Source organism: Natrix helvetica (assembly GCF_964273705.1).
Source record: "Natrix helvetica genome assembly, chromosome: 6".
Taxonomy (NCBI): Eukaryota; Metazoa; Chordata; class Lepidosauria; order Squamata; family Natricidae; genus Natrix; species Natrix helvetica.
Window position 1 is genome coordinate 2,734,026 of NC_138553.1, and position 19,482 is coordinate 2,753,507.

Here is a 19,482-nt window from a genome sequence, read left to right on the forward strand (position 1 = left end):
TGCAAAGTACGTGTAATCCTCATTCTTCATGGTTGTCGCACCCAAAAGGCCTAAAGGGCCAGGTTGAGGACAGATACGTGGTTGCTAATCAATCAAAGTAGAGTCTTTATAACAGAGATTGTGCAATGTATAAACACGGGAGTTTTACGCAGCAGGAGAAACGCAACAGGAAGTTGAATGCCATTGCATTCAAGCGGTGCCTATGGCAATGGTTCTCCATTTCAACTGCTTGAAGATGGGTGGACTTCCAACTTCCAGAATTCCCCAGCCGGCGTGTATTGAGACTCAATGGCTAGCCGATGAATGGTATAGATCTGCATGTCACTGCCAGGAAATTATGGTCCATAAAGGCACGCCTCCGATCCATGGGGAATTCTAGGAGTTGAAGTCCACCCATCTTGAAGTTGCCATGTCTGAGAAAAAAGTGAAAAAGTCTTCCAAGGCACCTGGAAACAGGACAAGGAGTAAATGGGTAGTAGGGTAGAAGCTCATTAGAGAGAGATTCAACCTGGAATTAAGGAGAAACTTCCTGTCTGTGAGAATTAATGGAACAGATTGCTTCCCAGAGTTGGGAATGCTCCATTGCTGGAGGGTTTTGAAAATAAACCACCATTTAACCAGGATTGCATAAGGCAAGGGTATCTAACCTTGGGCCCTGTAAGACCACTGGACTTCAATTCCCAGAATTCCCCAGCCAGCCGCTCATGGGAGTTAAAGTGCACAGTTCTTAAAGTAAATTGGACACGCCTAGTCATTCATTCGTGGCTGGCTGAGGAATTCTGGGAGTTGAAGTCCACCGGTCTCAAATTTGCCAGGTTGGGATGTCTTTGGTACAGGTAGTCCTCGACTTACAACCACAGTTTAGCCCAACATTTATGTGGCTCTGTGAAAAATTTCTTTTGAGTTTTCTCCCCTTTTACAACCGTTGTTTGCCGCAGTCGTTAAGCGAATCACTGCAGACGTGAAGTGAGTCTGTCCTCCCCCCCCACTGACTTCGCCGGTCAGGACGCAAAAGTGGAATCATATGACCTTGGGACACTGCAACCGTCATAAATAAGAACTAGTCGTCAAACCTCCAAACGTGACCGTGGGGATGCTGCAACGGTCGCAAGTGTGAAACAATGGTCTTAAATCTCTTCCTTCCCGAGGCCATCGTAATTTTGAACGGTCACTAAATGAGCCATTGTAAGTTGAGGGCCGCTTGTATAAGGCTTCCCGAGGACCCCATGAATTCTAGGAGTTGAAATCTACCCATCTCCAAGATTCCATGATTGGGGATCACCTGTATAAGGGGGGTTGGACTAGATGACCTCCAAGGTCCCTTCCACCCCTAGGATTTAAATCCTGAGCTTTTCCCTCCATGTGCACCCCTCCCCCAAAAGGCAACCAGCCTTGAGTGGTGAGTCCATTCACCCCGCCCATCCACCCCCCAGCCCCGCCCCTTCCCCAGAGAGACACACCTGTAACCTGCCTACCCCATCTATTTGGGGAGGGGGGTATCATTGCTGGTTGCTAAGTAACACACCTGAGAAACGCACAGAGGCAACATAGGGAACGCTCAGCCCAGGGGCCCCCAGGAGCCCTTTGACCCAGAGGGCCCAATCTGCTGACCCGCTTTGCATGGTTCCCCCCAAAAACAGCTCCGTCCAGACGTGCAAAGCAAAGCTGGGTTTATGCCAGGCAAAGCGGAGGGGGGAAGATTGCTAAGCGGGAACAGCCTCCTTTTTCCACTGCTTCCCTGGCCCCGCCTTCCCTGGCCCCGCCCACCACGCTCAACTAACTGCTTCGAGCCTCTCAGAAGGGGATGCATGGGCCACGCCCCCAGAAGGCTGAGCCAATAGGTCTCTCGGTGAACAACGGGGCTGACGGCCCCTGAGGAGGGAAGGAGCACTTTAAGTCTGCCCAGCAACCGCTTCGAGTTGAATCGCAGCAGGGAGTGGAAGCTCCTACCGGACTCCTCATCTTTCTTGTCGAACTTCTTGATCATGGCGACGGCAGCGGCCGGTTGGCTCCCCCGCCGCTCGCTTCGGCTTCCCCCGCTCGGCCCGCGGACAGGAAATCCCGCCTCGTTCACCGGTCGCCGCCCGGCCAACCTTCGGCGACGTCAGCGGCTCGCGGGGATGACGCTCAAGCGGTGGGAACGGCCTCCCTGGTAACGTCACACGTGCGTCTCGTTTTTCCGATTTGCATGAGCCCCGCCCACTTTTTTCCACGCCTCCTCGCCCTAAAGGAGCGCGGTGGATTCGGCGACTTGTTCGGGAGGAGCCATAGACACCCCCTACAGGTGGCCTTTGGTTTATTACCAGGATTTCTCAAACTTAGAAACATTGATGTATGGACTTCAACTCCCAGAGTTCCTTAGTCAGCATAGCTAGCTGGGGAATTCTGGGAGTTGAAGTCCACCTATCTTAAAGCATGCCAGCTGGGGAATTCTGGGAGTTGAAGTCCACAAGGCTTAAAGCATGCTGACTCGGGAATTCTGGGAATTGAAGTCCACCCATCTTAAAGCATGCCGGCTGGGGAATTCTGGGAGTGGAAGTCCACCATTCTTAACACTTGCTGACTAAAGAATTCTGGGAATTGAAGCCCACTTTTCTTAATGCATGCTGGCTGGGGAATTCTGGGAATTGAAGTCCAGTATAGCAGGCTGAAGAATTCTGGGAGTTGAAGTCCAGTATAGCTGGCTGGGGAATTCTGGGAGTTGAAGTCCAGTATAGCTGGCTGGGGAATTCTGGGAGTTGGAAGTCCACCCATCTTAAAGCATGCCAGCTGGGGAATTCTGGGAGTGGAAGTGGACCCGTCTTAAAGCATGCTGACTGGGGAATTCTGGGAATTGAAATCCACCCATCTTAAAGCATGGCTGGCTGGGGAATTCTGGGAGTGGAAGTCCACCATTCTTAACACTTGCTGACTAAAGAATTCTGGGAGTTGAAGTCCACTCATCTTAAAGCATGCCGGCTGGGGAATTCTGAGAGTTCATTTAGTGACTTCAAATGGTTAAGGACCAGTTGTACCCGAAACTGTTAAAGGGGAAAATAGGATGAGTACGGGATCCGCAGAGGAACCGTTTCATCTTTCTGTGGGGCAAAGCATCACCCTTGTCAGAATCTGGAAGACCCCATTGCTACATCGGAAAAAACCCCTCCTCCTCCTCCTCCAAAAAGAGTCATGGGTGAACCAGTGGTGAGAATGCAGTACTGCAGGCAAACCCTGCCAACTGCCAGCAGTTCGATCCTGACTGGCTCAAGGTTGACTCCGCCTTCCATCTTTCCAAAGTCGGTCAAACGAGGAAGCAGATTGTTCAGGACAATAGGCTGACTCTGTAAAGCGTTTAGGGAGGGGCTGCAAAACACTGCAAAGCTCCAGATCAGTCCAAGCGCCTTTGCTATTTCAACTTTTTAATGAAGTACAAAGAAGCGGATTAATGCATCTCATAATAATATCGAGGGATTTCCCCCCCACACACACACACAATTGTTCAAGCAGTGCAGAAAACGATTTACAACAGCCCTACGTAATGCCTTTTGTCAATCCTGAAAATTCCCCAATCCTCACTCGAGCGTTAATTTTATTTTTATCACTCTAACTAGGAAGAATTTTTTATTAAAGGATACAGAGGGGGTGATTTCTAGCCAAGTACAAAGTGTTCTATAGTCCTTGAAGAATAGAAGATTTAAAATCGTAAATTTAAACATACGAAAACACGGCAGGAGAATCCCGATGCTAACTGAAGGGATATTTTCGGCGGGGTGGTAATTTTCTTGGTTACACCCACATTTTTGGGTTTTAAAAATCTTCCTCTGCCTCCTCTTCCTCCCCGTCGGCATAATCTCGCCCGACTTCTTCGTAATCCTTCTCCAATGCCGCCAGGTCTTCTCGGGCTTCCGCGAACTCCCCTTCCTCCATGCCCTCGCCCACATACCAGTGGACGAAAGCCCGCTTGGCGTACATGAGGTCGAACTTGTGGTCCAGACGGGCCCAGGCCTCCGCGATCGCCGTGGTGTTGCTGAGCATGCAGACGGCCCTCTGCACCTTAGCCAGGTCTCCCCCGGGCACCACGGTGGGCGGCTGGTAGTTGATGCCCACTTTGAAGCCGGTTGGGCACCAGTCGACAAACTGGATGGACCTCCGGGTTTTGATCGCCGCGATGGCTGCGTTGACGTCCTTCGGCACCACGTCTCCCCGGTACAAGAGGCAACACGCCATGTACTTGCCCCGTCGCGGGTCACACTTCACCATCTGGTTGGAGAACTCAAAGCAGGCGTTAGTGATCTCCGGCACCGAGAGCTGCTCGTGGTAGGCTTTCTCGGCCGAGATGATGGGGGCGTAGGTGGTCAAGGGGAAGTGGATGCGGGGGTACGGCACCAGGTTGGTCTGGAATTCGATCAGGTCGACATTCAGAGCCCCGTTAAATCTCAGCGAAGCCGTGACGGAGGAGACGATCTGCCCGATCAGACGGTTGAGATTGGTGTAGGTTGGACGCTCGATGTCGAGGTTGCGGGTGCAAATGTCGTAGATGGCTTCGTTGTCCACCATGAAGGAACAGTCCGAGTGCTCCAGGGTGGTGTGAGTGGTCAGGATGGAGTTGTAGGGCTCCACCACGGCGGTGGAGACCTGAGGGGCCGGATACACTGAGAATTCCAGCTTGGACTTCTTGCTGTATTCGACCGAGAGCCGTTCCATCAGGAGAGACGTGAAGCCGGAGCCGGTGCCACCGCCAAAGCTGTGGAAGACCAGGAAACCTTGAAGGCCGCTGCACTGGTCCGCCTGTGTTGGCGAGAGAAAATGGGGTTATTGCTGCCATCTGAAGAAAATCTAGGCCAGGGGTGTCAAACTCGATTTCATTGAGGGCCGCATGAGGGTTATGTTTGACCTCAGAGGGCTGGGGTGTGTTGTAGCCCGAGGAGTTTGGGGAGAAACCTGGGCCAGTCTGGAGGAGGCTCTGAGGAGAACTCTGTGTCGGAAGCAGAGAGGCAGCCAGGGCCGTCCGACAGTTATCAGCTGCCTTCAGAGTCAGACATCAGTGAGGCAGAAGAACAGCTGGAGCCTGTTCCCGATGAGCGCATGCGCAGAGCTGCCACAAGAAGGGAACCGCTAAGGAACACGGGCCGACTCAGTAGAACGGCACAAGTGGACGTTGAATGGCCCCTCCCACAGGGAATAAAGGGGAGTGGAGTTTGCAGGAGGCCATTAATTCAGTTCATGAGGGTGCAGATCTGTTCCTGACAGTTGAATCTGTTCCAAGATTTAACTCAAGATTTAACTCATAACATTTCTTCAAGCCTTTGCAAACCCCCTGTGATGACATTGCTTCCTCCTCCCCCACACTCTCCAGAGGCCCACGGGCCACAGGTTGAGAACCATTGCCACTAAAGAACAGGGGTGGACTTGGGAGTGGGGGACGATGAATGGCCCCTCCCAGAGGGAATAAAAGAGGGGAGAAAGGGGAGTTTGCAGGAGACCATTAGTTCACTTAATTGGTTCCTGACTCTCCGAGACTCCTTGCCAAGATTTGCAGATATCCGCCTGGCAGCTCTCCAAGCCAGAGAAGGTCTGTGACTGTAAATCCTCCTTTGAAAGACTTTGCTGGAGGTGAAGGAGCAGAATTCACAGTCAATTAATACAAGGGGTTTTTGTTGGGACCAGGAGTTGGCTTCAGGCTCTTGGGAAGCCTCGGTCAGAACAGGGTGAACTGGGGGTGGCTGGGGGTGGGCCTGGTCATGGTGGGCGTTTGACCCTGGCTCAAGATGCACTTTTCCCCTTCTTTCTTTCCATAGTACTCCCCAGACTCCAGACGGCCAAAAACGGGGCATGTAGGAGCCCTAGAAGGCCCTCGTGTGGAGTCTGCCGGCCAAAAATATACGCCTACTCCTGTGGCCCGTTTTGGCCGGCAGAGCATATTTCCAAGCTTGCCCACTTGCAGTGCTCGGCCGCAATGAGCTCCAAATTTTGGTTGCTAAGCGAGACCGTTGTTAAAAGACTTTTGGCCCATATTATGGCCTTTCTCTCCCTGTGGAGCATGGGTCTCAAGATTGGGTGTGTGTGTGTGTGGTGGTGGTGAATTCTGGGAGTTGAAGTCCACGTTCCACCATGCCAGCGAAGACGTACGCAACTTGAATTTTGGGGATTTCACCCTACAAAAGCTTCCGATTGCAGTCGTTAAGGGGGTGGGGGGGGAAACGAGAGAGTGACTTGCCATTTTGCGAATCCTGCCCAGGACGGTGTCGATGATTTCTTTGCCGATGGTGTAGTGGCCTCGGGCGTAATTGTTAGCAGCGTCTTCTTTGCCGCTGATCAGCTGCTCCGGGTGGAACAGGGAGTGGTAGGTCCCGGTGCGGATCTCATCTGCCAAGAGGGTGGGGGGGGGAGAGAATTAGCGGACGGGCCTCATCCACTAAAAGTCCCGTTTTGGAAAGGGCCACAGTGGACCAGCCGCAGGGAAAGGTTAAAAGAAGGGATGTGAAAGGAGAATGCCTCTAAGGTAGAATGGTGGGGACCTTCGTGCTCTCGGAGCTTGGGGGTTTCCTTGCAGACGTTTCGTGACCCGACTTGGTAATATCATCAGTGCTAAAAGAGAGTGGGTGTGTGGAGAGGAGTTTGAGTTTGGGAGGAGGAGTGTTGTCTGAACTTTGCTTGTTTCCTTGCGGATGTTTGATGATGATATCATGAGGAGGAGGAAGAGAAGGAGGAGAAGAAGAAGAAGGAGAGTGGGGAAGAGAAGACGGAGAAGAGGAGGAGGGAGGAGAGGAGAATGAGAAGAAGAGGAGGAGGAGGGAGAAGAGGAGGAGGAGTAGAAAAAGGAGAAGGAGAAGAGAAAACGAAGAAGAGGAGAAAAAGAAGGAGAAGAAGAAGGGGAGGAGGAGGAGAAAAAGAAGGAGGAGGAGAAGGAAGAAGAAGAGGAGAAAAAGAAGAAGAGGAGGAGGAGGAGAGGAGGAGAAAAAGGAGAAGGAGAAGAGGAGGAGGAGAAAAAGGATAGGCGAAAAAGGAGGAGAAAAAGGAGGAGGAGGAGAAAAAGGAGAAGGAGAAGAAGAGGAGGGGGAGGAAGAGGAGAAGGAAAAGAAGAGGAGGGGGGAAGGAGCGGGAGAAAAAGGAGAGAAGAGGAGGAGGAGAAAAAGAAGAAGGAGGAGGAGGAGTCCTTGGTGCTCTCTGAGCTTGATGGTTTTCTTGAGGACGTTTCATGACCCCACTAGATCACATCATCAGTGCTAGAAGGGAGTGAGGTTTGTGGAGAGGAGGAGGAGAAGGACTGTGGGGTCCTTGATGCTCTGAGTTTGGTTGTTTCCATGCAGACGTCTCATGACCTGACTAGGTAACATGATCAGTGCTAGAAGCCTCCTTCCTTAGCTTCTCTGCATTGATGTTACCTAGACAGTTCATGAAACATCTGCAAGAAAACAATCAAGCTGAGAGAGCACATAGGATCCCACAGTTCTCTTTGCCCCTCCTCCCCTTATCCTCCTCTTGCTCTCCACAAACCCCACTCCCTTCCAGAACTGATGATGTTACCTAGTTGGGTCGCGAAACGTCTGCAAGAACCAACGAAGCCCAGAGAACTGAGGATGCCACCATTCAATCCCTAAACTACAAATATTCTATCGGTATCGTAGATTGGGTTTTTTTTTTTTCCAACCTTTCGCGACCTTTGTTGTTTTCACATCAGATTTGTGGCCATCCTTTTGAGGATGTAAAAATGCCATTTTCTAACCAGTTGTCCCTTTTTTAGGGCACAGGGATTAGTACCACAGTTCAGATTTTTCTGGAACTTTCTGCAGGTGGATCATTGCTTCCTGCAGATCAATATCGGAGATCGCTTGATTTCCCCAACGTTCAGTGATCCATCAACAGCTCCCTTTTTCACGGCGAAGGCCTGCCATTTAATAAATAAATAGCATTGCATTTAATAAATGGTATTCAATTTAAAACGCCTGCATTTCATTCGAGAAATAAATGCACATTTCACGAAAAGCAAGAAAGCTCTTGCTGAAAAGCTTTCCAAAGACAGCCACGGATCAATAGATTCCAGCAGCTTCGAGGTGCAGGAAACATTAGCTCCAATTCAGGGGTAGAACACCAGCAATTTTTCTTATTATTTTTTTTAAAATTAAGCTTCTGATTTCAAAACAAGATGCACAAAAGTGCAAATATAACACACACACACCCTTTCCGCATTTCTTGCCACTTTTTGGTGGCTGCAGAGAGCTGGGCTGGATGCTAAGCTTCCCTCATCTCCGCAGCTACACAGACCGGACTCCTTTGAGAGTGTGATAGGGGCCAACAGGAAACCTCACAATTGTTGGCTTAAGCCGGGAAGTGCAAACAAGGCGGCGGTAATGGTTAAAAAAAACCACTTCCATCTTTTGTCACGAAAAACGGCAGAATCGTTTTGACAGAAGCCAAAGGGAGGGGAAAGGAGACCTCACGGGGTGAGGAAGGAGACGAAAGCGGGCAGGAGAAGTGACTGATGGCATTTAAACCTGGCTACCTAACATAGGCTACACATAAGGTATCTCTAGAGCAGGGGTGTCCAAACTTGGCAACTTTAAGACTTGTGGACTTCAACTCCCAGAATTCCCCAGCCAGCTATGCTATGCTATTCTGGGAGTTGAAGTCCACAAGTCTTAAAGTTCCCAAGTTTGGACACCCCTGCTCTAGACTAATGAAAAGGAGGACTAGGGGAGACAGGACAGCATCTTCCAATATCTCAGGGGTTGCCTCAAAGAAGAGGGAGTCCAGCTATTCTCTAAAAGCACCAGAGAGTAGAACAAGAAGCAATGGGTGGAAACTAATCAAGGAGAGAAGCAACTTAGAACTGAGGAGAAATTTCCTGACAGTGAGAACAATTAATCAGTGGAACAGAAGTTGCCTCCAGAAGTTGTGAATGCCCCAACACTGGAAGTCTTTAAGAAGATGTTGGATTGCCATTTGTCTGGAACGGTATAGGGTTTCCGAACTAGGCAGGGGGTTGGACTAGAAGGCCTCCAAGGTCCCTTCCAATTCTCTATTCTGTGGAAGGAAGGAAGGAAGGAAGGAAGGAAGGGAAAGAAAGAAAGAAAGAAGAAAGAAAGAAAGAAAGAAAGAAAGAAAGAAAGAAAGAAAGAAAGAAAGAAAGAGTCAAGCTATTTTCCAAAGCACTGGAGGGTAGAACAAGAAGCAATGGGTGGAAACTAATCAAGGAGAGAAGCAACCTAGAACTAAGGAGGAATATCCAGACAGTTAGAACAATCAATCAGTGCCTCCAGAAGTTGTGAATGCTCCAACACTGGAAGCCTTTAAGAAGATGTTGGATCGCTATTTGTCTGAAACGGTATAGGGTTTCCTGCCTAGGCAGCGGGTTGGACTAGAAGACCTCCAAGGTCCCTTCCAACTCTGCTATTGTATTGTATTGTAAGTTAATGGCCTTTTAGAAGTTGTGAATGCTCCAACAGTGGAGGTTTTTAAGAGGAGACTGGACAACCATTTGACTGAGATGATATCAGGTTCTTGCCTTGAGTAGCGGTTGAACTAACAGAATTACAGACTTGGAAGGGACCTTGGAGGTCTTCTAGTCCAACCCCCTGCTCAAGCAGGAGACTCTCCACCATTTCAGACAAACGCCTGGCCAATCTCCTCTTAAAAACTTCCAGGGATGGAGCAGCCACAACTTCTGAAATTCTGCAAACCCTCCAAGGTCCTGGGATCCGATGTTCTAGCCCAGGCGTCGGCAACCTTTAAACACTCAAAGGGCCACAAAGGTCCTAACCAGAAGCTCCTGTTCAATTCTGGAGCCGACCGGAAGTCTGGTTCCCCCACCATAGAGTCTCCTCATAGAGCGGTGTCCTTTTTCCTCTACCTGTCCAAACCGAAAGCCCTATCAACTGTGAAGCCGATCGGCGAGAGGGAGCCACAGCAGGGGGATAAACGAGCCACATGCGGCTCCAGAGCCGCAGGTTGCCCACCCCGTTCTAACCCTTGTTGAAGAACCTCAATCGATGCTCCTCCTCCTCTTCTTCTTCTTCTTCCAAGAGATTTTGGTTGAGTCTCTTACCAATGACGGTGGGCTCCAGATCCACGAACACCGCCCGAGGCACGTGCTTCCCGGAGGCCGTCTCGCAAAAGAAGGTCTCGAAAGAGGAATCCACTTGCTCGGTCTCGGGCACGGCCTTCGGAGGGGCTTGGTTGTCAAGGACGGTGCCATCCGCCTGAATCCCATGTTCCAGGCAGTACAGCTCCCAGCAGGCATTCCCCATCTGGACTCCCGCCTGGCCGATGTGGATCGAGAGACATTCCCTCTGGAAAAGAGCAGAGAAGACTTCACTGTGGAGAGTCAGCAACATCTGGCTACATTTTAATCATCTGCACTTCAGTTTTGTGTGTGTGTGTGTTTTAACCTCGGAGTCGTGCGGTGGCCTAGAGGTAGAGCTCTGGCCTCAAGATCAGGAGTCTGTGAGTTTGATCCTAGGTAGAGGCAGATATTTCTCTCTCGGCACAATGAGAATATTTCTGCCAAACAAAACTCCTCATTGGCAACAGGACGGCATCCGGCCAGTAAAAACTCAACTCCATTCAGTTGCCCAGAGTCCACTCGACAGGGGATTATGGGGTCGTTAAAAGAAGATTGATAATGATGATGACTTCAGTTTTTTTACCTCATGTAGATTGGGGAGACCTAGTTTACTGAATAGAAAGTCCTTGACTCACGACCATAAAGGAGTCTGGAATTTCGGTCGTATGACCGTTATAAGTCGAAGCATCCACATGACTGACATAACGTAACATTTTTGGAGGGCCGTTGTTAAGGGAACGAAAAATAAAGCAAACACGGCAGATGTGAAATGAAATTGGGGTAGTAAAGTGGGCCAATATAGGTTGTCCTCAACTTACAACTGTTCATTTAGTGACCATTCAGAGTTATAACGGTACTGAAAAATATGACTTACGATTGTTTTTCACAGTAACAATGGTTGCAGCCTCCCTATGGTCATGTGATCAAAATTCAGAGGATTGGCCATAGCAACTGACTCATATTTATGACGGTTGCAGTGTCCCGGGGTCATATGATCCCCTTTTGCAACCTTCTGATAAGCAAGGTCAATGGGGGAGCCAGATTCACTTAACAACCGGGTGACTAACTTAATAATTGCCGTGATTCACTTAGCAACGGTGGCAAGCAAAGCCGTAAAATGGGGCAAAGCTCGCTTAAGAAATGTCTCACTTAAGAACAGAAACATCGGGCTCAATTGTGGTCGTAAGTCAGGGATGATCTGCAGTCCTTGACTTGCGACCACAATGGAGCCCAACATGTCTGTCGTTCAGTGAGACATTTGTTCAGTGATTTTTGCCCCATTTTACGAACGTCTTTGCCACGGTCGTGGAATCGCTGCAGCTGATAAGTTAGTAACCGTGTCGTTAAGCGAATCCCCGTTGATTTGGCTTGTCGGAAGATTGCAAAAGGGGGGAATGACGTGACCTTGGGACACAGCAACGGTCATAAGTATGAACCAGTTGTCCGGATTTTGATGACATGAACACGGGGATGTGGGAAAGGCCGTAACTATGAAAAACAGACCTAAGTCTCTTTTTGCAGCGCCGTTGTAACTTTGGACGGTCACTAATTGAACTGTTGTAAGTTGAGGACTTCCTGTATATCTCTTTTACTTAGGAAGGCATCAGCTGATTTCTTTTATACAGGAAGCGTAACATCTTTTTCCCACCAGCTGTCATTTGGAAATCTGCTTTCACATCAGTTCCGAATCTTAAAAACAAGCAGTTGAAATATAAATATTATAAAATAAAATTTGGGCTCACGGAAATACCATCCCAAGAAAACATCAAGTGAGATTTGAAAGAGACACCTACAGCAACAGAAAAAGAAAGGGAGAAAGGAGGAGAGAACAAGAGGAAGAGGAGAGAAGGAAGGAAGAGGGAAGGAGAGGAGGGTGGAAGGGAGAGGAAGAGAAGGAGAGATGGTAGGAAGGGAAAGAGGAAGAGTAGGAATAGGGAAGAGGTGAGGGAAGAAGGAAGGGGAAGGAGAGGAGGGAAGGAAGTAAGAGGTAAGGAGAGGGTGGAAGGGAGAGAAAGAAGGAGAGAGGGTAGGAAGGGGAGGAGTAGGGGAGAGGTAAGGGAAGAAGGAACAGGAAGGAGAGAAGGAAGGAAGAAAGTAGAGAAGGGAGGGAAGGAGAAAAGAAAGGGAAAGGAGAGGAGGGTGGAAGGGAGAGAAAGAGAAGGAGAGGGTAGGAAGGGGAAGAGTAGGAGTAAGGGAGAGGGAAGAGAAGAAGGAACAGGAAGGAGAGAAGGAAGGAAGAAAGAGAAGGGAGGGAAGGAGAAAAGAAAGGGAAAGGAGAGGAGGGTGGAAGGGAGAGAAAGAAGGAGAGAGAGTAGGAAGGGGAGGAGTAGGAGAAAGGTAAGGGAAGAAGGAAGGGGAAGGAGAGGAGGAAGGAAGGAAGTAGAGAAGGGAGGGAAGGAGAAAAGAAAGGGAAAAGAAGGTGGTGTTACAACAGGGGGAAGGGATGGTAAATAAAGCCACCCAAAATGTACATTATAACCTATTAAATGGAATAACAAATGCATAAGAATGACAAATGTAAAGAAGAATAACAATTACGTGAATGTATACTTAAAATGGTATGTAAGAGAATAAAACAAAATTGGAAAAAATAAATACAAAAGTGGTAGATTAAGGGGAAAAAAAAGAGATGGTTTTGCAAATCTAGCAAAATCTACAGCCTCGACGTTTGGCTACGATTCTTTCCCCTTCCAGTTTCTCTACCTTCCCATTTTTCGCTTAGTAATTTCTTTTCTGCCATTTGCATAGCACTGGAAAGAGGGGGGGGGGAACCTGGGTGTGTTTGCACGCAGAACATCTGTGAATTATTTAATCCGTTTGGGAGTTTGCCAGAATAGATTGGGAAAAGAATGTTTTACCCTGCGGAGTTCCCGGGTGACTCCTCAACTTTAAATCCCAGATTTTCTAGCAATAATTATTGCTTTTGTGCAGTGTTTCTCAAACTTGGCGACTTTAAGTCCTGTGGACTTCAACTCCCAGAATCCCCCAGCCAGCATAGCTTTTTGTGTGTTGAAGGCCTGGGCATCACAGCGAAGAGGGTCTTTGGGGTTCAAAGAACAACGCTCAATGGGTCAAATCCTCGACTTAAGACCACGGTGGAGGCTGGAACCTCTGTCGCTAAACGAGTTGGTTGTTAAGTGGTTCACGGTCAATTTTGCAAGCTCCTGCTGCAGCCCGTCGGTGAATCGCGTGAGCACAAGTAGTCCTCGACTTACGACCACGATGGAGCCCAATATTTCCATTGCTAAGCAAGACCGTTGTTAAGTGAGTTTTCTCCCCCTTTCTACAACCTTTTTTTGCCACAGTTGTTAAGTAGATGATCACACAGTTGTTAAGGGAATTTATGGCTTCCCCGTTGACTTCGCTGGTCGCAAAAGGGGATCGCGTGCCTGCAACTGTCATAAATATGAGTCAGCGTCCAAGTGTCTGAATGTAAATCAGGTGACCCAGGCGGATTCTGCAAAGGTCGTAAGTGTGAAAAATGGTCATAAGTCACCTTTTTCAGTGCCGTTGTAACTTCGGTCACTAAAGGAATGGCTGTAAGTTGAAAGTACCTGTCTGTACATCCGTGTCATAAGTTGAGGACTATGTGTATCAATTTGCCATGAGCTTAGGCTGATGGATATTGAGAAATATCTCATTTTTCTGATCAATAAACCATTTTTAAGGAAAGTTGGACTAAGGAAATATGGGTGTTCAAACTACTTCCTTGAACTCGGAACTCAAGATAATTTGAGCCTTTGATACCCGGGTTATAAGGCCAGGAGACTCCAAATGTGGCCACTTTAAGATGTGTGGACTTCAACTCCCATAATTCCCTAGCCAGCCAAACTGGGTAACTTTAAGACATGAGAACTTCAATTCCCATAATTCCCTAGCCAGCCAAACTGGGTAACTTTAAGACATGAGGACTTCAACTCCCAGAATTCCCTAGCCGGCCAAACTTGGCAACTTTTAAGACATGAGGACTTCAACTCCCAGAATTCCCCAGCTAGCATCAAGTTGAAGTTCACCCATCTTCATGTTGCCAAGCGTGAGAAAAGCGCCAGTTACAGAAACTCCAACTGTCTGTTACTCAAAGGCGTCAATTAATTAGCTCTAGAGGTAGCCCTTGACTTACGACCACAATTGAGCCCAAAACTTTGGCCGCTAAGTGAGTTTTGCCCCATTTTACCACCTTCCTTGCCACAGTTGTTAAGTGGATCACGGAACTTGTCAAGTTAGTGACACGGTCGTTCAGTGAATCCGGCTTCCCCATTGACTCTGCTCGTCGGAAGGTCGTAAAAGGGGACCACATGACACACACACACACGGACACGGACACGGACACTGCCACCGTCATAAATACGAGTCCATTGCTTAGCGTTTGAATTTTGATCACGTAATTCAGGCTCACTGCGACCGTCATAAATACGAAGCAGTTGACAAGCATCCCAATGCATACATTACACGATTGTGGAGATATTGCAGGGGTCGTAAGTGTGAAAAATGGTCAGAGGTCCCCCTTTTCAGTGCTGTCGTAACTTCAAACGGTCACTGAATGAACTGTTGTAAGTCGAGGACCATCTGTACCTCTCCGTGCAGGTAGGCTTCAACTTGCGATCATTTGTTTAACGACCAAAGTTACAACGCCCTCGAAAAGGGAATTATGACCATTTTTCACACTTAACGACCATCGCCACATCTTCATAGTCACGTGATCACCCTTTGCAAACTTCCCAGCTGGCTTTCGACAAGCAAAGTCAACAGGGGAAACCGCCTTCGCTTAATGACCACGCGATTCACTTAACAACTAGACAAATCACTTCACTGCAGTGACCCGCTTAACCATCGTGGCCAAAGAGGTCACACACCAAAATCAGTCTCACTTAACAACCAACTTTGTTTATCAAGGGAAATTCTTCCGGTCTGAGTCCTGCTTGTACACTGAGGACTTATAGGTAGTCCTCGACCTACGACAATTTGTTTAGTGACCGTTCAAAGTTGCCACAAAAAAAGCAACCGATAAGCATTTTTACACGCTTAATGGCCACTGCAGCGTCCTTACGGTGACGTGATCGAAACTCAGGCGCTTGGTAACTGTGACTCGTTTTTATGACGGTTGTAGCGGTCCCGGGGACCATGGGACCATTCCCCCTTTGGGCGACCACTTGGCCAGCAAAATCAATGGGGGAGCTGGATTCCCTTAACGACGGTGCCAAGAAAAGCCGCACAATGGGTCAAAATTTACCCTGAACCAAGATCTCCCTTTGCAACAGAAATGTTGCGGCTCAGTTGCGGTCGTAAGGCGAGGACTCTACCTGTAGCCACGTGGAAAAAAACAAACCGAAAGCTTCACTATACGACCAAACCCATCCAGAGAGAACCATGGTGTCCTGCTTAGTGCCCGCAGCTGAAAAACCACCGTTTCCAAAGAGGCGTGTGGGCCTATTTTTATGGTATTTCTATTTTGCTTTGGTCTCCTGGCCTGGCCATTTAGGGTAGACCTTCTTGGCCCAATTTGCCGGAGTCGCCCCCGGCGGCCATATGTGCTCCCTCGCACGCTCGCTAAACAAGTGTGCCAAGTGGCACCAGCTGTCCTGCACAAAACAACTGCTGGCATTTGTGTTATTTCTTCTTCCGACGGGCAAAGCTCTGGAGTGGCAGCTCCGGGCGGCTGCCTCATTCGCACACGCCTTCCCAAACCTCAAAACCTGCAAAATAGGTTTCGGCTCGTGTAGACGGAGATCTTAAATTTGCTAAAAGAGGACTGGAATCCTTTCTCCGCCCTCCAAAAGATCCCGTTTAACAGAATAACCAGACTTGGAAGGGGCCTTGGAGGTCTTCTAGTCCAGGGGTGTCCAAACTTGGCAACTTTAAGACTTGTGGACTTCAACTCACAGAATTCCCCAGCCAGCTCTGCTGGCTGGGGAATTCTGGGAGTTGAAGTCCACAAGTCTTAAAGTTGCCAAGTTTGGACACCCCTGTTCTAGTCCAACCCCCTGTTCAAGCAGGAGATCCTACAATGTCCAAGCGAATGGCTATCCAGTCTCTTCTTAAAAACCTCGAAGCGCCCACAACTCCTGGAGGCAAGGAGTTCCACTGGTTAATTTTTCTCACTGTTAGGAAATTCCTCCTTAGCTCTAGATTGCTTCTCTCCTTGATTCGTTATTATTTCTTTCCAAGGTTTGAACTGCAGAATAATAACACAATAATAAGAATTGGAAGGGGCCCTGGAGGTCTTCTAGTCCAGCCCCCTGCTCAGGCAGGAAGCCCTACACCACTTCATACAAACGGCTGTCTAATCTCTTCTTAAAAACCTCCAGTGATGAAGCAACCATAACTTCTGGTGGCAAGCTGTTCCACTGGTTAATTGTTCTCACTGTCAGGAAATTTCTCCTTAGCTCTAGGTTGCTTCTCTCCTGGATTAGTTTCCATCTGTGGCTTCTTCTCCTGCCTTCAGGTGCTTTGGAGAAGAGGTTAAACCCCCAGACCTCTTTTTGTGGCAGCCCCTCAATGACTGGAAAAACTGCTATCATGTCACCTCTAGTCCTTCTTATCATTCAACTAGACACATCCAATTAAATCTAGTTTTGCTTGGGAAGGTAAGGAAGATACCGCACTCCAATCTATCGCCAACTACGCCAACTTTCCCGGGCCAGCTCGAGAATAAACTGACAGCAGTTTCTTGGACCCAAAGCGAGATGGTGGTATGCCAACATTTGAAGGGGAAAAAATAATAATTTTGCAGTCCCACCCACCCCCCCAAAAGTTGATGAATAGGCGATGCAATCAGTGTCATCTCTCTGGAGTTTCGCTAGCAGTTTCGAATTTCAAGTTGAAAAAGTTTCCCAGCTTGGGACCGACGTTCCTCCGATAAAAGATTTTTGCAAAAAGAAAAGAAACACATTTTTGTTTTGGTTTTGAGTTTTAACAACCCTCTGGATTACAGCAAACAAAGGCAATATGGCAGTTTCCTCTTATCCAGAGACGGGAGAAAGGGGAATTTATTTATTTTATTTTATTATTTTTTGGGTACTAAAGTACAGTAACGTTAGTGCACCGCGTTCGTAGCGACAGGGTGATATATTACAGAGAAAGAAGCCCCCAAAATGAATAAATATGGAATTTACTGTACTTTTTCTTAGCCTTTGAAGATAGCCACTGGGTGGGGGGGGGGAAGTGTCCCACGCTGGACACATAAAACTTTGCCTCACTTCTGCACTGAGAAATGATAGCGGGAGGCAGCCAAAAGGGAGAGAGAGACCCCTTCCTCAAGCAAAACAGCCCCCCCTTTTTCCTGGAGCTTACATTTTCGCCTTATAAGGAGCAGATCGTCCGAAGGAAAGCTTCAGCCATACCTTCCAAAAAATAAACTTTATAAAAAGTTTACAAAGGATGCTTCTTCTGTTCGGGGCAGCCCTTTACTCCTGATTTTAGCACTGCCCCCCCCCCCCAAGACCACCCCAGGCCCCCAGACTGTGGGCTTACCATGATGCCTGGGTCAGGATTCCAGCAAAGCAGCTGCTGCCTCTCCTCCCTGCAAATTTATAACCCAAGCAACACCAGACTCCACCTGGAAAATGAAGTCTTCTGCTCACTTAAAGCAACAGGCACCCTTTCAAGGCAAAGGGGTGGGATGGGATGGGGTGGGAGGAAGGAATGGGGTAGGGACTGTGGTCAGAATTCATGCACATTGTTTATTCCACCACCGCCGGGGTCGTTTGGAAGGGTCTCCAGGCGTGTGGGATCGGGTGTGAACTCACAAACACACAGACAAACACTTCCAGAGAGCATCATCCTTAGCATGGGTGGTGGGTTTCCCGGTTTGAGCCAGCTGGCTGGGGGAATTCTAGGAGTTGAAGTCCACGGGGTTTTCAAATTGCCCAACCTTGATTCTAGTGGTTCCTTCCTTCCCTCATTCCTTGATTCTAGTGCTGGGATTCAATATTTTTTTTACAACCGGTTCTATGGCTTGGCTTGGCGTGCGTGGCAAGGGAAGGATACTGCAAAATCCCCATTCCCTCCCCACTCCAGGGGAAGGATGCTGCAAAATCCCCATTCCCTCCCCACTCCAGGGGAAGGATACTGTAAAATCTCCATTCCCTCCCCACTCCAGGGGAAGGATACTGCAAAATCCCCATTCCCCCCCCCACTCCAGGGGAAGGATGCTGCAAAATCCCCATTCCCTCCCCACTCCAGGGGAAGGATACTGTAAAATCTCCATTCCCTCCCCACTCCAGGGGAAGGATACTGTAAAATCTCCATTCCCTCCCCACTCCAGGGGAAGGATTCTGCAAAATCTCCCTTCCCACTCCAGGAGAAGGATGCTGCAAAATCCCCATTCCCTCCCCTCTTCAGGGGAAGGATTCTGCAAAATCCTCATTCCCTCCTGATCAGCTGGGACTCGGGAGGTAGAGAATAGATGGGGCGGGGCCAGCCAGAGGTGGTATTTGCCAGTTCTCCAAACTACTCAAAATTTCCTCTACCGGTTCTCCAGAACTGGTCAGAACCTGCTGAATCCACCTCTGATCTAATGGGTGGTGTATCAAAATTTCAAAGGGCTTTCAGAAAAATCCTCCAATCACCATGTTTGCTGAGCCTTCCCCATCTGGAATTCATATCTCACATCCCGGACCTAAAGCGTTTCAGCTTTTCCCCACAGGACGACACTATAATGGGGCATTGCACACCAAAGGAACTGGACCCAAAGACAGGTTTTGTCCCCCTGCCATCACTCTGCTAAACAACAAAATCTTACAACACTTGTCTTATGTCCTGGGATGTCAAACCATCTACTAGGGCTCTGTTGTTGTTGTTGTTATTGTTATTATTATGTGGTTAATCTTTGGTGGGATTCACAGCCTTTGGTGCTGGTTGGTAGCCTAACAGCTCGAGTCCTAACCTAGGACTTAGGAACTGTTAAGGTAACGTCGGAGGTTTATTATTATTGTTGTTGTTGTTGTTATATACTTTATTCAGTAAACATGAAAGTAAACTGAACATTCAAAAACACATCACAAATACCATTGACTGCTGCTAATGGTAATTATTATTAATTATTATTATTATCCTCCTCTTCCTTCTTACCTTTCCTATTACCTATGTCCTTGGCTTCTTAGGACTTTGTTGTTGATGGCTTTTGTTTTGTATCCTATTATGATTTATGTTGATTGCTTATTTCGTATCCAATGACTATCAGTGAGTGTTGTGTCTTATGATTTGTGAGGATTTTATTTTAGGATTATGATCATGATTTGTCGCTTGTTGCTTGTATGTACACTGAGAGCTTATGAACCGGAGACAAATTCCCTGTGTGTCCAATCACACTTGGCCAATAAAGAATTATGCCACAGCTCAAGGTTGAAATGAGGGTCCTTTTTAAATATATATATATATATATATATATATTTATTTATTTATTTATTTATTTATTTATTTATTTATTATTATTATTATTA

The 19,482-nt window shown here is 48.1% G+C and overlaps 2 protein-coding genes across 3 annotated transcripts in view; both read right to left on the minus strand.

Moving 5' to 3' along the window:
* COPG2 (COPI coat complex subunit gamma 2) overlaps positions 1 to 2,165 on the minus strand; it is a 34,983-nt gene extending 32,818 nt beyond the window's left edge. The window contains exon 1 of one of the 2 annotated variants that reach the window (XM_081958801.1): positions 1,951 to 2,165. In XM_081958801.1, coding sequence (XP_081814927.1) covers positions 1,951 to 1,987 — 37 coding nt within the window. In that variant the 5' untranslated portion in view covers positions 1,988 to 2,165. Of the gene's footprint in view, positions 1 to 1,525; positions 1,715 to 1,950 lie in introns of those variants that run through there. The other variant, XM_081958800.1, reaches the window with a different exon arrangement.
* A 1,216-nt stretch (positions 2,166 to 3,381) lies between these two features.
* Positions 3,382 to 17,597, minus strand: LOC309394449 (tubulin alpha-1 chain-like). Its single transcript, XM_081957619.1, has 4 exons — positions 17,513 to 17,597; positions 10,025 to 10,268; positions 6,197 to 6,345; positions 3,382 to 4,767 (listed from the first exon to the last, which is right to left on the minus strand). Exons 1-4 carry the CDS (start codon positions 17,513 to 17,515, stop codon positions 3,787 to 3,789), a joined length of 1,377 nt encoding a protein of 458 aa, XP_081813745.1. The 5' UTR covers positions 17,516 to 17,597; the 3' UTR covers positions 3,382 to 3,786.
* Between the last annotated feature and the right edge of the window lie 1,885 nt (positions 17,598 to 19,482).

What these genes read in the sequence shown, in the direction of transcription:
- LOC309394449 (XM_081957619.1), bottom strand. An exon ending in TCTGGAGCCCACCGTCATTG is followed by an intron (nt 6,346 to 10,024) that starts GTAAGAGACTCA and finishes CCCTCTTGGCAG; the next exon opens with ATGAGATCCGCACCGGGACC. An exon ending in TGGGCAGGATTCGCAAAATG is followed by an intron (nt 4,768 to 6,196) that starts GCAAGTCACTCT and finishes TCGCCAACACAG; the next exon opens with GCGGACCAGTGCAGCGGCCT.